At 44.4% G+C, this 14426-nt stretch overlaps 1 protein-coding gene across 2 annotated transcripts; it reads right to left on the bottom strand.

Moving 5' to 3' along the window:
* Positions 1–10: 10 nt before the first annotated feature.
* On the bottom strand, positions 11–13528 carry ENTPD6 (ectonucleoside triphosphate diphosphohydrolase 6). Of its 2 annotated transcripts, none has more exons than XM_069009208.1 (14): positions 13483–13528; positions 11667–12008; positions 10262–10338; positions 9706–9849; positions 9194–9269; positions 7906–7941; positions 6656–6744; positions 5306–5385; positions 4301–4365; positions 3871–3972; positions 3252–3392; positions 2332–2388; positions 1622–1734; positions 11–1368 (listed from the first exon to the last, which is right to left on the bottom strand). In XM_069009208.1, exons 2-14 carry the CDS (start codon positions 11923–11925, stop codon positions 1279–1281), a joined length of 1329 nt encoding a protein of 442 aa, XP_068865309.1. In that variant the 5' UTR covers positions 11926–12008; positions 13483–13528; the 3' UTR covers positions 11–1278. The 2 variants fall into 2 exon arrangements, with proteins under 2 accessions (XP_068865309.1, XP_068865310.1); XM_069009209.1 differs by lacking the exon at positions 13483–13528 and adding an exon at positions 12936–13370.
* Between the last annotated feature and the right edge of the window lie 898 nt (positions 13529–14426).

Here is a 14426-nt window from a genome sequence, read left to right as displayed (position 1 = left end):
CACCACCACGTTCTCGTTTTAAATTGGGGGTTTATTGTCGGCACAGCGAGGCTCAGGTGTCCCCGGTACACAGAGCCAGCAGCCATGCACACAGCATGGAGCCCAGGAGTCAGGGCAGGCACTGCTGGCTCTCGGGGAAGCTGGGCTCTTTCACACCCCCAAAAGACCACTTGGGTCTTCTCTATACATTCATCAAACACATCACAATTCCACAGGTAGATTACAAAGAGCACAGCATATCCCTTCCAGCCACTGTGAGCACTCCCTGCCCACATACCAGGCACTGTTGGAGAGGAGCACTCCAGCTACCTTGCCCTGGCTCACTGCAACCACAATACAATCATTTAGCAGAGATGTGTCTGCAGAAGAGACACCCAAAATACCAAGCAAATGTGTTCATCCCCAGCCCTGCATCAACCTTGCCAAGGCACAAAAGTCTGCAACGTCCAATGAGCCATGCTCAGGGTTTATTTTTGTGGCTGCATCTTGTTCATCTATCTTCCTCTGACTGGCTCCAGAACTGTCAAATCCATCATTACCCTTGTACCCAGCTCCCAGGCCTTGCTCATCTGGCAAGTCTGATGTTGTCTTCCACCATCTACCTCCCAACAGCCAGGGCATCAACATTAGGTTTTAACCCTACAGGGCACACAGGGTTAAAATCATTCCTTCAAGTCTATACCCAGCTTCTAGAGTCCCCCTGAGCTTTTCTCCTTCAGCAACTGGAAGACAGAGCTGTGACTTCCATGCTGCATTTCAAAGCTGCTGCCTTTCAGCAGCACAATGTGTAAATGCACCATTTTTGCACACACACAAGTTTACCTTCGAACACAGGAACAGTAAAATAAAAATCATCACTGAAAACTGCTGACAAACAGGAAAAAAACACCCTGAAATCAGGACAGTAAAGAGTTCCTTCTGGAGTGACCGTTCAGCAACTTCAGCACACTGCAAGCACATAGTACAGGCAGATTCCAAAAAAGGTGTGTTTTTCTCATAGAGATCATAGATGTCCTGCAGAGTCCTGGTTTTCCTTCCAAAATGATCAAGTTTTACATTAAGCTGATGGCACATGCTGTCAAATCAAGGCTTTTCCTTTACACTCTGCACTGTAAAAAAGAGCTAGCAATGGAGGAGACTTGGTAGGAGGGATGTGGGGAAAGGAGTGTAGCTCATCTTCCAAAGGACTCTGGAAGCCAAAAGCACACCCTTCAGCAGGGTTTCCCATGCTGGGCTTCCAAAAAAATGGAAATTCCCAAAAGTCACCTTCTAGGAGCTTTAGTACTGCAGGCTATTGAGTGAGTCGATGTAATGGAAAGTGGCTCCCAATGCCCAGCTTGTTTCAACATTGTCAATTTTCCGGGCAAGCTGGAAAGAAAAAAAAACAAGCAGAAAAGTTGAAACACAACTCTCTGGGAGAATCTGAAGCATGCAAGGTGGATACAGTGCTGAAGGTTATGACAAACAGTTACCACCATCATGGGGAGAGTGTGGCTGCACCCACAATTGCAGACCATGCATTGTAGCAAGAAAGTAAATCAAGAACCGAGCTCCCAGCAGGATGACTCCTGCCTTGGCACCCTCCTGCCCACTTTCCTCAGAAATCCACTTTGAGCTTCACCTTAAAGCCTTGCCTCTTTGGGAAGCCCAGTTCCTGCAGCAGGAAGGTGATGTACGTGAGGTCCATGCAGAGAAAAGGGCTGTTTCCAGGGCTGATTTCCATGGTCTTACAAACTAAGAAGAAAGAAAACAGTGTTTTGAGTGCACACTGTGGGCTCATGTCTCAAAACAACCCAGCTGTGAAAAATCTCAAATGAATCCAAAACCACTGCTTGTCACTTGAGCTGTGCAGTGATGGAACCTGTTACAATGGGCTGAAATGACATACACACACTAGGATAAACACATAAGCTTTGTAAGGAAGTTCAAGACATTCTGTCTCTCCCCTAAGAGAGCAGTTTCTTGTATCTCTCCAGGAAAAGAGCCTCCAACTTTTCTTCTATCTACTTCAAGTCTTCAAATAGCTGAGCAACTTCAGGTGTGTTAATTTTCTTGGGCACCAGCACTCAACAAATGTTGACAAAACCAAATTAAAAAAAAAAACCAACAAAAGAAAAGACAAACTCAAAATAAAACCCAGTGCAAAAGCAAAAGTTAATATAAAAATAGTTGAGATTTTCAGAAATAAGCAGAAATGCTGGTTAGATGCTATGTACAGGGACTCAATATGTATTTAAAAGCATCAGGCTTCTTAGTGTGTCCGATATTTGCCAGCTGGGAATCAATTTACACACAATTATTAGTGTGTGTGTTTGATTGTATTTTACTCACCATATTTAGCTGCAATTTCGAAGTCACTGACAGTTAAGCTTCCTCCTTTTTCTTTATCTAAAAGAAAAAAATCCCATGGTCTTTTATGGTCTTTGTATAAAGGCAATTGTAGATTCAAGTCATAAAGTTGTCTGGAAATGAAACCTTGAGCCACTGAAATCAATTTCAAAATTCAGACTGCTTTTAAAGGTAAAAGAACCTTCAAAAGATTCTAAATAGAGATTGAAAAACCTTGGTTTATGAAGAGCCTTTAGCTTTGTTTCCTACATAAACAGAGCTTACAGACTATCTCACCTGACCCCCAGTTCTGCACTGCCCTGTCCACTGGTGCCCGGACAGTGAACACCTGTGACCAGATCTGACAGGGCAGTGGTGCTCTGCAACACATTAAATCTGACATTATTTGTAAAAAGAAAGTGGCTGAGGAGGAGGGTATGTTTGTCCAAACTAAATTGAGATCTCATTATCTGCTTTCTACTACTGAATATGAAGCCTTTTGTACACAAGCATACTACTGGAAAAGAGATGCATTCTGAATGCAGGTGGAAATAGCTGAAAATCTTCATTCCATCTAAAAAGGTCAGTGAAGCAAACACACAGCCCAAGTAGATTTTACTGCCCAACAAATTTGCTTATCATTATGAAGTTTCTTCTATTTCAGACTGTAGAGTTAATTAGGCAACAACCATTTCTGAAATGCAAACAGTTTAAAAACTATTACTAAAGGCTGTATGTCCTATTTCACAGCCCCAGTATCTTCTCTATAGAAATTAGCAACAAGTCAAGATCAGTGCTGCACAGCAGTGTAACAGCAGACTAAATTCCACGACGGCTTAGCAAAGCATCATGATGTGTGCAAGTGTTCCCACTGCTTCTGTAACTTGTCATTTAAAATGAAACCAAGCCAGGAGCAGACTTACCTATGAGACCAGCCTCTGCTGCACAGTCATAGTAGTAGGAAAAAATGTAAAAGTCCAAGTCCTTCACTTCCTCAGCTCTATGCACTTTTTTGTAGAGCATCTTTGCCACTTTATTCGAACAAGACTCATAGAGAGGCTCACCTAAAAGAAGACAAATGCCCCCCCCCAATCATATTACAGGCTGAGAGTTAAATATACATAGAATTTATTTAGGATCTGTCAGGAAACAGGCTCCTTTTTGCAAAATAGCACTCCATAAGCTCTTCCCAGAGAACTGAAATCTGCATCTTCTTCCAGAGGCAGACACCTACCATCCTCAGGTTGGGACTAAGCACATGATAGATCAGAGATGGACAACATCATTTGAGGCAGAAGGATTTTGAAAGACCCATTCAAGGGCTGCTCAACTCCATCTGCATCACTTCTAGCATTTTTACTGACTGGACAGACACATCATGGCAAAAGAGGAAAGAGCTGCAGGATCTCCTTGACAGCAGCACATCAAGAGGAGCCAGACAGAACAGTAAACAGTCTGGTGTCTTTCGAAGAGGATGAGAGCGTATCATTTACTGTGCCAAGAGCAGCTAGCCTAAATAGCAAGAGTGATAAATCACTATACCTGCCTTCTGTCCTTTAATTTTGTACACTATCTCAGCATGTTGCCATTCAGATTTGAAGCCAGGTGGTAAACAAGGGCTGATCAGTTCCTCCCCTTCTCCTACTGCAGGAAAAAACATAAGGAGACAAATTCAGATCCCTCACTCCCAGCCCTGTCCTGCAGCCTCAGCAAGGCCCCTCCACAGCCCAGTCATGGCTTGGATGTCCCATGCCCACCCCCAACCTGAGGCTGGCAAGAATCCAGGTCTCCTGGGATCTGTCAGCGTCACCTCCTGCATTTGTCTCAAATGCACCCGGCCATGGTGACAGGAGCCCACATGCCACTCAGGAACCTTGAGCCCAGTGGGAAGGGGATACACAGCTCCTCCCTCCACCACAGTACTACACACCCTGAACTCAGAGCCAGGACCTGAGGACTGCCCATAACTTACAGGGTTTTCCCTCAACTCCTCCCAAAATGGCGAGCCTTGCTGACATCAGCCCAAGTCCCAGGTAACTGCAAAGGGAGAAAAGCCTCTGTGAGCAACAGACATCCTTCCTCTGATACTCCACTGACAACCCAGCTGGAACATGCCAGTCTCCTCTACACAGCCATGGCAAAGTGGCTCAAGTCAGCAGTTCATGCACGAGGGGAACAGTGTGACAACCCGCTCTCATATTACCTTATCCAGAAAGATAATTCCTCTTTGGAAAAGCTCAGGCAATAGCTGTCAGCTGTAATCTGGCTGTTGGAGAACTGGCAATGACATTTCCCTAACACTACTCCTAGTACTACACTGGGTACTCCTACCCTCCCCAAAGGCAGCCCAGCCACTTGCATACAGAACTGACTTTCCGAGCCCAAACACACCCCACAGCAAACACAGGTGGGAAGAAGCTGCTGCCCAAAACACTGGGAGCTGGGAAAACAGTGAGGAAGAAGAAATGACAGAGACAAAGCATTATGAACTGACTGCAACCCCCATTCTCCATCTTCCTGTGCTGCTCGGTGATGAGGAGGTATAAGAGTTGGGAGTGAAGCTGAGCATGGGAAGGAGGGAGAGGTGGAGGGAAGGCGTTTTTGATTTTGTTCTTATTTCTCATTATCCTACTGTTTAATTGGCAATAAATTAAATTAGATACTAAATAAATTAAATTAAAGTCAAGTCTGTTTTGCCCATGACAATAACTGGTGTCCCCCCTGTCCTTACCTTGGCCCATGAGCTTTTTGTCATAGTTTCTTCCCCCTGTCCTGTTAATGGAATGGGAGTGATAGAGGGGCTTGGTGGGCACATGGTGGGCAGCCAAGGTTAATCCACTAAAAACACATGGCTCAAGTTTCTCTGCTTCTTCATAGTATTCATTTGCAAGGACCCCACCCCAGAAAAACACCTCGGTCTCCCCGGCTTCACAGAAAGCTTCCCTCTGTGCACAGTGCTCTCTTTCCCACAACTAACCTGTACGAATACAGCTTGTAGGTGTGGTTAAACATCTGAAATGAAGTTGTGTGGCCAGATGGCGATGTCTGGAGAGTTGCCTGGAGGGAGAAAAAGAAGTCACTGGCAGGTTTCTGCCAGCCAGCAGCAAACATCAACAAGTAATCTTCCAACACATTAGGAAAAACGTGAAACTATCCTAGCATGATTCAGAGAGAAATGATGAATTTGCAAGGATTTCAATTTGTCTGCTGATACACAAGACAACCACAAAACCTGGAGCTAAGAGGTTTGATGAGAGGGTTTAAACTGATTACATTTCTATTTGTATCCACACCAATATGCTGTATAAAAGAATTACTTCCATTAAAAAGGAATCCTTATTCCAGCTCTTAACTGCTTTTGTCCAGAGGCTACAGCAACTGCCTCTTCACATGATCCCTACTACAGGAACTGTGTGCAAACTAATAGGAAGGCCAGGCACGCATTAACTTCCTACTCGAGTGAATTCATCTGTGAACTTGCACAAGCCAGAGGAAAAGCACATCCCTGTGCTTGCCAAGGAACAGAGTGAGGACCAGCCTGTGGCCTGAATGAATGAAAGGGTAGCCTGTTCCCCAAGTGCATCAGCACAGCTAGAATGTTTGTGGGGAGCAAAGCTCAGGCCACAGTGCTGTTCATGTTGCTCATATCTTAACTCCTTCTCTATGTCCAGAATTTCCACTCCCTGGACCCTTCACATCCCTTGCCATTCTGCTCAAACAGTGAAATGTCTTGATTATCCCAGGCTGAGACACTGGATATAGCATCCCATCCCTCTGCTTTTGTGCAGCTTTACTATGAGCACTATCTCTGCACAGGCCAGAGCCTCACAATACCACAGTCACAGGGCTCCACAGAACATCTATAGAAATGCCACACCAGGAAGCTAAAATGGCATTCATTTGCAACTGAGTGAACTCAGGAAAATCAGAAACAAGGATTAAGAAGGCACCTTACTGTGTTCTTAAACCCCAGTGTACACCAAATGCTGGACTTGAATTCATTAACAGCATTGCTTTCTGAATTCTTTGTTATAAGCTGTACAAACTCAAAGTCAAAGATTAAGACATTCAGGTGAACGTGGTGTCCTCCAAGAGATAAAGCAGCCCTAGCAGACTCGCCACAAGCAGCACTGACCCACAGAGCTGGACAAAGAAGATGGACAAAGAGCTGTGAATGCCTCTGGGACTGCCTATAAAAAGGCAGATATGACCAAGTCACAAGTGTGGCTACACTGACAAACTCTTGCTGTATTTCCAAGGGAAAGAAATCTGAGCAGTTACAGATTCCTGCAGCAGCATTTCCCAACAGTGTGCATGCTCACGTTACCTCGGTGCGCGGAAGGAAGGTGATCTGTGTTGATCCACCACCCAAATCCAGCATCCCTACACTTCTCTTCTGCGGGTCATCTAGCCTGCCTGAAATGTGTGACAGAACAGAGAAAGCCATGGTGGGCACTGTGAGAAACTGACTAGGAACAAAACCAGAAGTACAGTGGTAAGGAAAGAGAACAATCTAACTCCACCTCTCAGCTTCCACACGGCACTAAATTATACTGTTATCTACTGGGCACTGATTTTGGCTTTATCAGACCTGAAAATCTTAAAGTGTCAATAGTCTCTTATTTCTCCGGTGGCTGTTCCTGTCCTAATCACAGCAGCTTTGGTTATTGCATTCCTAAACATTTTGGATGCAAAGACCTTTTGCAAACTCTGCTGTGGTAACCACTTTGTAACACAGAGGAATGTGGTTTTCTTGGCCACCTCTCCCTGATGCCTTAGGAATATTTTGCAGATTCCTATGGCCAAAGGGATGACAGACTGAAAAGAGCCGGCCTAAGAGATTCAGCTCTCTTGGAATTCTTCCTGCTGCCAGCCAGGACCTCTGCTCTCATTTAGATCTAGTGCTTCTATGTTAGATCCTTCAAATGCACCTTCCTGACAAGGACAGTTTGTGCCTAGTACCTCACTGTACCTCACAATAGCTGATGTTTAAACATTGCTGACTCTTCTGATACTTCCTGGGAGCACAAAAAGCTCCAGAGCACATTGCCCCACACACTGTGTGCTGAACAGAGCACTTGGATGGCAGAGTGCTTTATGTATTGTCAGAGAGGTCTTCAGCTTAGTTTTCTCTCTGCTCTTCAGCTACCCTTTTCTCACTCAGCAGTGTAAACACCCGTGGCACTTCTGTGTTATAAATCTATAAGGAAGTAGCATAGCACTTTCTTTTACTCTCTGCACCTGCCAAGCACATCTAGAATACTTGCACAAAAAATGTAGCCAGTCACAGCAGGCTCTAAAAAGGAACAAAATGCTCTGGTTCCCTACAGGGAACTAAAAGAAAAGCGACATTAAACGTCTAGGAAAAAGGCTTAAACTCCTCACTCCATCAAGTAAACAGACAAAATCCTAATGACTTAATTAGGCCAGGCCAAAAACAAACAGCTGACTTATTCTAAGAGTCTTCTTTCTCCTGTTCCACCCCAATGAATGAGCAAATCCCATACATGGGCAGAAAAAGAGCATGAATTTCACAGCATTGGTCATATCTTTATACACATACTCATGTACACATACCTGTTAAAAAATTTATTGTGATCCAGGCTGAAATACCTAATAAGGAAAAGATTCAGAAGACACATGCTTAGATCATAGCATTTCATTTTATCTAACAGCAGTAAGCAGGTAAATTAAGCCATATTACAATGTTTCCAGAACTGTCAAAACCAAGATTAGACTATGTGAACAAAGAGAATGACCTTCTCTATCAGAGCTTATGTGCTATTTGGGAGAGAAGCCCCATGTATGAAATGCCTGGAGAACTATGTATTTCACAGGTCAAAAACTTAGGCAGGAAGTCACAAAAGCTTCAGTCCTTAGCTAAAAGACACAGAGATGACTGAAACTCACATTGTTCATTTTCTAGAAAAACATCCACTGTTGGCTTCTGTTTGATGTCAGGCACTCCACTTTTCTTTATAAATACTAAGAATTTTCATCTTTCAGTGTTCTAATTTTGCCAGTTTTCCTCTAAGCAATTTTGTGAGCCATGCTGTTTCTGTCCTCTTCTTGTTTTATAAACCATTTCCCCATAAATTAGGTGAATCAGTGGCCTTATGTTAACAAATTCAAATATTTATTCATGTGGTTAAAACTCAAGGCAGGCTAGAGAGCACGGCCCACTTCAATCCTTGGCTGAACCAAGGCTATCACAGCTATTACTGATCTTAAAACAAAAGAAAAAGAATGTTATTTCTTCCATTAAGGAGTAAGAAGAGAAACTCCTAAACAGCTTTGGCTATTTTAAATCTTGGTTTCTGAGCAGATTCAAAACACATTTCAACACTCAGTTACTTAAAATTTAGACATTCTGTCCTCAACATTTTTGGATAAACATGAACTTATTTCAGCATGTATTTTCTTCTCTGTGTAACAGGTTTTTTTAAGATTGAATTTACAATCCCACTCAATTGATGAGTTGTAATTTAAATTATGATCAAATACTTCCAGAGGGCCCTGATAAGCATTGTCAAGAGCAGAGTGGGCAAACCCAGTTGCTGAAGACCACGTCAAAAAGCAGATACTCAGAAACATTTCCAGAAGTGCTGAATGCACAGTGGCTTTCTGGTGATCCTACAGGAACTGCTCAGTACTCAAGAGCTTTCAAGATCAGGACAGAACTGAGGGCTTCAAACTGGAAAACACAGCACGAGATTTCTTTGGCAGGCACTGCCTGTGGCCACATAAATACTCTGCTTCTGTCACACCTGCTGTTTATGGGTTCCCACTGCAGCAGGTAGGGACTGGTCACAGTGCAGCAGGGATCTCCAGGACTGCAGAAAGAGTCTCTTACAAAGTTGCTTACCTTCGTCAGTTCCATTCATTATCGACACGCAGTTGTCCCTCACAAAGAAGGGGGAGGCCTGAAAAATCTCCTTCACCTGTAGCTCAAATAAAAGCTACATTCAGAGAAATAGTTTTTCAGCTGAAAAACAAGCTTTTCAAAACTCCAGTTTTACACTACTGCTCCTCTCCTTGGGCCAGATCCTGACTGCTGCTCACCACTTTGTTTGAAGCCCAAGACTCCAACAAGCAGCAGCCTTTACATGCTGGCCCTGCAGTTTGGTGCAGGAACAGGGATGGATGTGTGGGTTTTCAAGCATGAAGACTGCTCAGAAACTCCCCATTACCAGGGGATGGACATGGGTAGATAAGGGAATCCAGTTTACTTTGTTGGAATTGGTGAACCTCAAGGTATCATACATGCATGGGAAAGGCAGGAGATTGACACCCTAGCTTTCAGAAATGTCCCAGGCAGCTGCATTTTTAACAGGAGCATGTTTTCTGGAAAGCAAGCGGAAAGACAAGAAATAATACCTTTTCCAGCAACTTCTGAGCTTTCTCTCCTGGCAGCAACCGTAGGCCAGCTGTGGCTTTCAGGACCAGAGGAGTAAACTTCCACAGCTCCATAGGAACTTCCTTCTTCGCCACCTCCAGGAGCTCTTTTATTCCCTGGCCACTCTGTGAGCAGAGAAAGAATAATAAAAGGCATCTTAAAAACTCTTTTGAAAGGGCAAAAGGGTGATCAGAGCTACAATTCACTGTAAATGTGAAACAGAGACAAATTAATATCACAAGGGGTCAGGAGAAGGTGCAGGACTCACTGTCTCCTACAGCATAAAGCCTAGTGGATATAATGGGAATTATTGAGCAACAGGTCCAAACCAGAAAGAGTCACTTTTTCAAGCAGTGAAACAGAACAGAACTCTCTGCCACCAAATGTTTTGGCTACAAAAGGCTCAAAAGGCAGTATGACAAATTCTTGGAAAGCAAAGGCTTTTGTAAACACTACAAGCAAACTCTGGCTCTTGGAGTCCCTAAATCCCTGCAAACCAGAAGGTAAGTGAGACAGGAAAGAAGTCACTCAAATTACCTTTTCGACATCATCAGCATATGCAGACAGACCTGGTTTCAGTGCTTTAAACGTCTCATGGGTTAATCTGGGAGTCTCTGTTCAAAAGCAGTATTCCAAAATAAGTAATGGTACAAATAATTTAGCATACACAAAAAGAAAACTATTTTTAAAAATCCATTATTATGTGCTAATAGAAGTCAATTGATGCCCCTGCCTAATGAACTATTAACAGCCACCTGACCTTTAAATACAGTCATGGCTGTGGAATTAGAACCTGAGAAAACCACTTTTAAAGTCATGACTGGTTGTCAGGTGCTGCTGTCCACTATGCACATCAGTCACCAGATGGGTGCAAAGCTCTCTTGGAGGCCTTACACCTGCCATGTGTAGCTTTCCAAACTGTACCTGGAAAAAAAGGACTCTTGTTTCAGCCTGCTCTGTTCTGGCTAAACTTGATTCCAGCAAAACCTAATGGTAGCTTTTCCACTATTTTCAATAGCAGCAGAGGGATACAGGCTTCAGTATTTTGGAAAGCTGCAGTACCTTATATGAACCTGCAGTCCAGACAACACTACACTCCATAAAATTTGCTGCAACATATTCTGAAAGTGTGTTTCAAATGAAGCAGGCAAGGAAGAAGCAAAGACTTGGGGATACAGGAAAAGAAGGAAATCCATGGACTGCTGTTTAACACCTTTGGTGGCTGAGCCTTACAGCAGCCCACTATGCAAACCTAAGGTGCTCCCCAGAGGCCAATCACACCATACACCACACTGCTAATCCTTAGCAGAGCCTTTAGATCACCTACCAACAGCACCCACTCAGGTTCTCTAATCTTTAAGAGTTTCACAAACAAGAGCTGACAACATATAAACAAATGGAGTTTACTACTCCAGAGGAAAGCAGGAGCTTTTTTTGTATGCTTCTGCCTCACTTCTCAGAAGTAGTTTCTGTCCAGATGCAATACACAGCAATTTTAATCAAACAATTTGCAATTTTTGTTTTGTTTTGCAGTTTAAACCCAACACTGAAGCCAAGGATGCACTAAACCAGACACTGTAGAGAGCAGCATCTCACTGCCAGGAACTGGAGACACCCAACAACCTAAAAAATTGGGGAAATAAGGCAGTTTGAATTTATAATTCTCTCTTCCACCAGTGTGATGAAAAAATGTCCTTCTTCAAGCCACTACTCTAAAAGTATAGCTGCTATTTAGTTCATATTCTGACATTATAGCATTTTCTCCTTGTTGAACATTTTCACAATTGCATCCAAACACACATGCCTGAACCATAATATACCTCCTGACAGCTCTCTAGAAAGAGCTGATGCGTGTTTAAGTAATACCTAGAAAAGTGCTGTCAATAATCTGCTCCATAATATTAAGGAAGACTTAATCTGTCATGCAATGAGCAGGACATACCTCTTGGCTGCTGTGCAAATTTAAAGATATGGATGCGAGTTCCCGTGCTTCCTGCATCAAACATAATTCCATAAAAGACCGAGAGATCTGTGGTCACTGCCTGATGGGTCAGTTTATCTCCCCTGCTTTCAGCAACTCCTTCTGTGGCTCCCACAAATGGTCTGGAGCCCAAGTGCCATTTTATGTATGCAACATAAACAGCTATGCATGTCAAAATCCCAAAAGCGAAGAACCGCTTTGATATCTTCATGGCTTCCATTTAATGGGATGGTTTGTTTCTTCCCTTTATCAAGTGGTCTATTCCTTCTCCTTCACGCAGAACAGGTGGTTCCCACATCACTCCTACATCCAACAGAAGAGAAAAGATCTGTTTTATTTTCCCAGCCTGATAGAAGGATCTAAAAGTACTGATGCCCACTTCACTGGACACTACTTTCCCAATGAGCAGAAGGAACGCAGCCTCCTTTAGCACCTCTTTCAGTTCCACATCTCATTTTAAGGCATGGAACAGCACAAATCTCTTCCCCCATTGCTACAGAGGCCTAACACAGCACAAAATAAGGAGGGTTCAGAGAAGATAAATACAGTTACTGAGGTGGGAAGGGACCTCAGGAGGTCCCTCATCACACATCCTGCTCACAGCAGGGGCAGCTGTTGGGACCCTCCATGTGACTAAGGGCTATATCCAAGAGCATTTTGAAGAACTCCAGCGATGAAGATCCCACAGCTTCTCTGGGCAGTTATCTGTTAGTTCCTGGATGGTGAAGGAGGTCCCAGAAGACTGGACAAGGGCGATTTAAAATTAACGTTTGAACGGTAAGCTGCAAGATCCAGGGAACTGAGTGCCCTCCTTCCCCATCTCCAATACCAGGAAAGAAACCACAGCAAAGCACAACCCACAAAATCGACAAGCCCTCACATAGTATCATTCAGAAGATTAAAAAACAGTCAGTGGTGATTTATGGGCAGCAAAATTACAGATAATTTTTCCTTTTTTGATTGAGTAGTAAAGAAAAAACAAACCAATTGATGAAGTTGAGTTAAACAAGCTTTTTGACACACATGTAATAATCTTGATGTGAATTCAGGAAGCATACAGAAGGTATGAAGGGGAGGAATTTAAAATCAAGGTGATTACAGGTAAGACAACATTTAATAAAAATGGAGGAAACAACATCACAGGCACAATATACACACGTAGAATGAATCGGCTTAAGGGAAATGGAACTGTAGATTGTCATGACACAGAAATCAGGAAGATGGCATTACAAATAAATGACAAATCTTTCCGGCTTCTATCAGCGGGCAGAGACATGCAGGTAGCAATCGCTGCAGGTCTACGGGGTGATCAACTCCGATCCTCCTGGTGCCAGGAAGGCCTCAGCTGCAGCTACACCAGAGCTAAGTGTCACAGGAGGGAGGAAAGCCGCAGGGACCGGGTGATCCTTCGAGGAGACACGAGCTCCACCGCAGGAAAGCGGAGGCTGGAAAAATGAGGAGGCACAGCAGCCTGGGAGCGCTACCCCCCTACCGCCGTCTGCCTGGAGAGAATCGCGACTGTCCCTTCCCTGCCTTTGTCAGGGGACGCCAAGATTTGCTGCAAGGGAAAAGCTTCCCGCCGGCGCCCCGGAGCAGGGAATGCAGGCGGGAGCCGGGAGCCAGGCAGAGCCCGGGCCAGCGCGGGCCCGACCCGGCCCACCCCGCGGGGTGCCCCTCGCTCACGCTCACACACACACACACCCACACCACTGTCCCGCCACCCACACTTCCCTCTTCCTCCCTCCTTCCCTCCTCCTTCCCTCCCTCCCAAACTCACGCCGCCCCCGCCATGGCGCCGCCGCCTCCCGGCTCGCGGGCGGCCCCGCCCCCACGGCGCAGGCGCGAGGCGGCTCCGTGAGGGGCGGGGGGGGCGGTCCCGCGGCGGCCGAGCCCCTCACAGGGTGCCCCGGTGAATATGTGCTTAAAAAAAAATAATAAAAAAAAAAAAAGGCGAAACGCCGCAAAATCAGAAAGGTGTGGAGAAACGGTGTCGGAAAATGTGGCATGTATAAAAATTATCTTGAATCAGGTGGTAGTTAACATCACTCCGTCAAGGACGCCCTGGAGCTGACAAGCTCTTAAGAGCGAAGTACCTCAAGATGTTGATGTATCTGTTGCCACCTTGGCAATACACTCAAGGTCCATGTATCCTATAGCTGAAATATGCTCATTATAGTACTAAAAAATCACGCCTGTAGGTCAAAAAGGTTCTGGCCAGGTGAAGACCCTTCCCCTGAGCATGCATGGAAATTAGGTGGGTCACATAGTTTGTATAATTATTAACCAGTCCTAATAGAGGGGCTGTACTGTCTTGGTTTAAGACAATTTTAGAGGTGGACACTCTGAAATGAATTACCTCCCCTTAGTTTTAACCAATCCCTTTCCACCAATAAGAAACGAATACGAAGAGATATAAGTGAGAAAGTAAGTTTACTGACTAGTGGAACAGCAATAGGCAAAAAAACCCCAAAACTGTAAACAACCACTAGAAACAAAATTGCTAAATCTCACTAACCCCTCGGGAACAAAGACTTTAAAAGCACCTCCCACCCCAATTCTCTTTTCTGGCTGCATGGTCTTAGATACAATAACAATTTGGGGCACAGATAGATATGGAATACAGTAACATTTTAGGTTGCCCTCGACATATACTTGGGAGGTTGCTTATACTGAATATCTGTGCATAAATAATGGCCTGGAAAGTCCTGAGGGGGATCCTTG

Source organism: Aphelocoma coerulescens, chromosome 3 (assembly GCF_041296385.1).
Source record: "Aphelocoma coerulescens isolate FSJ_1873_10779 chromosome 3, UR_Acoe_1.0, whole genome shotgun sequence".
In the NCBI taxonomy this organism is placed as follows: domain Eukaryota; kingdom Metazoa; phylum Chordata; class Aves; order Passeriformes; family Corvidae; genus Aphelocoma; species Aphelocoma coerulescens.
Note: the sequence above shows the minus strand (reverse complement) of the source record. Positions and strands in the feature narration are given on the sequence as shown.

Bases quoted from the DNA above. Each gene is read 5' to 3' on its own strand.
- ENTPD6 (XM_069009208.1), bottom strand. From the start codon at position 11,925: ATGGAAGCCATGAAGATATCAAAGCGGTTCTTCGCTTTTGGGATTTTG. The intron at 7,942-9,193 runs GTAAGCAACTTT...TTTCCTTATTAG, and splicing joins AATGAATGGAACTGACGAAG to GTATTTCAGCCTGGATCACA. The intron at 3,973-4,300 runs GTAAGTTATGGG...TTTTTCCTGCAG, and splicing joins AGGAGTTGAGGGAAAACCCT to TAGGAGAAGGGGAGGAACTG.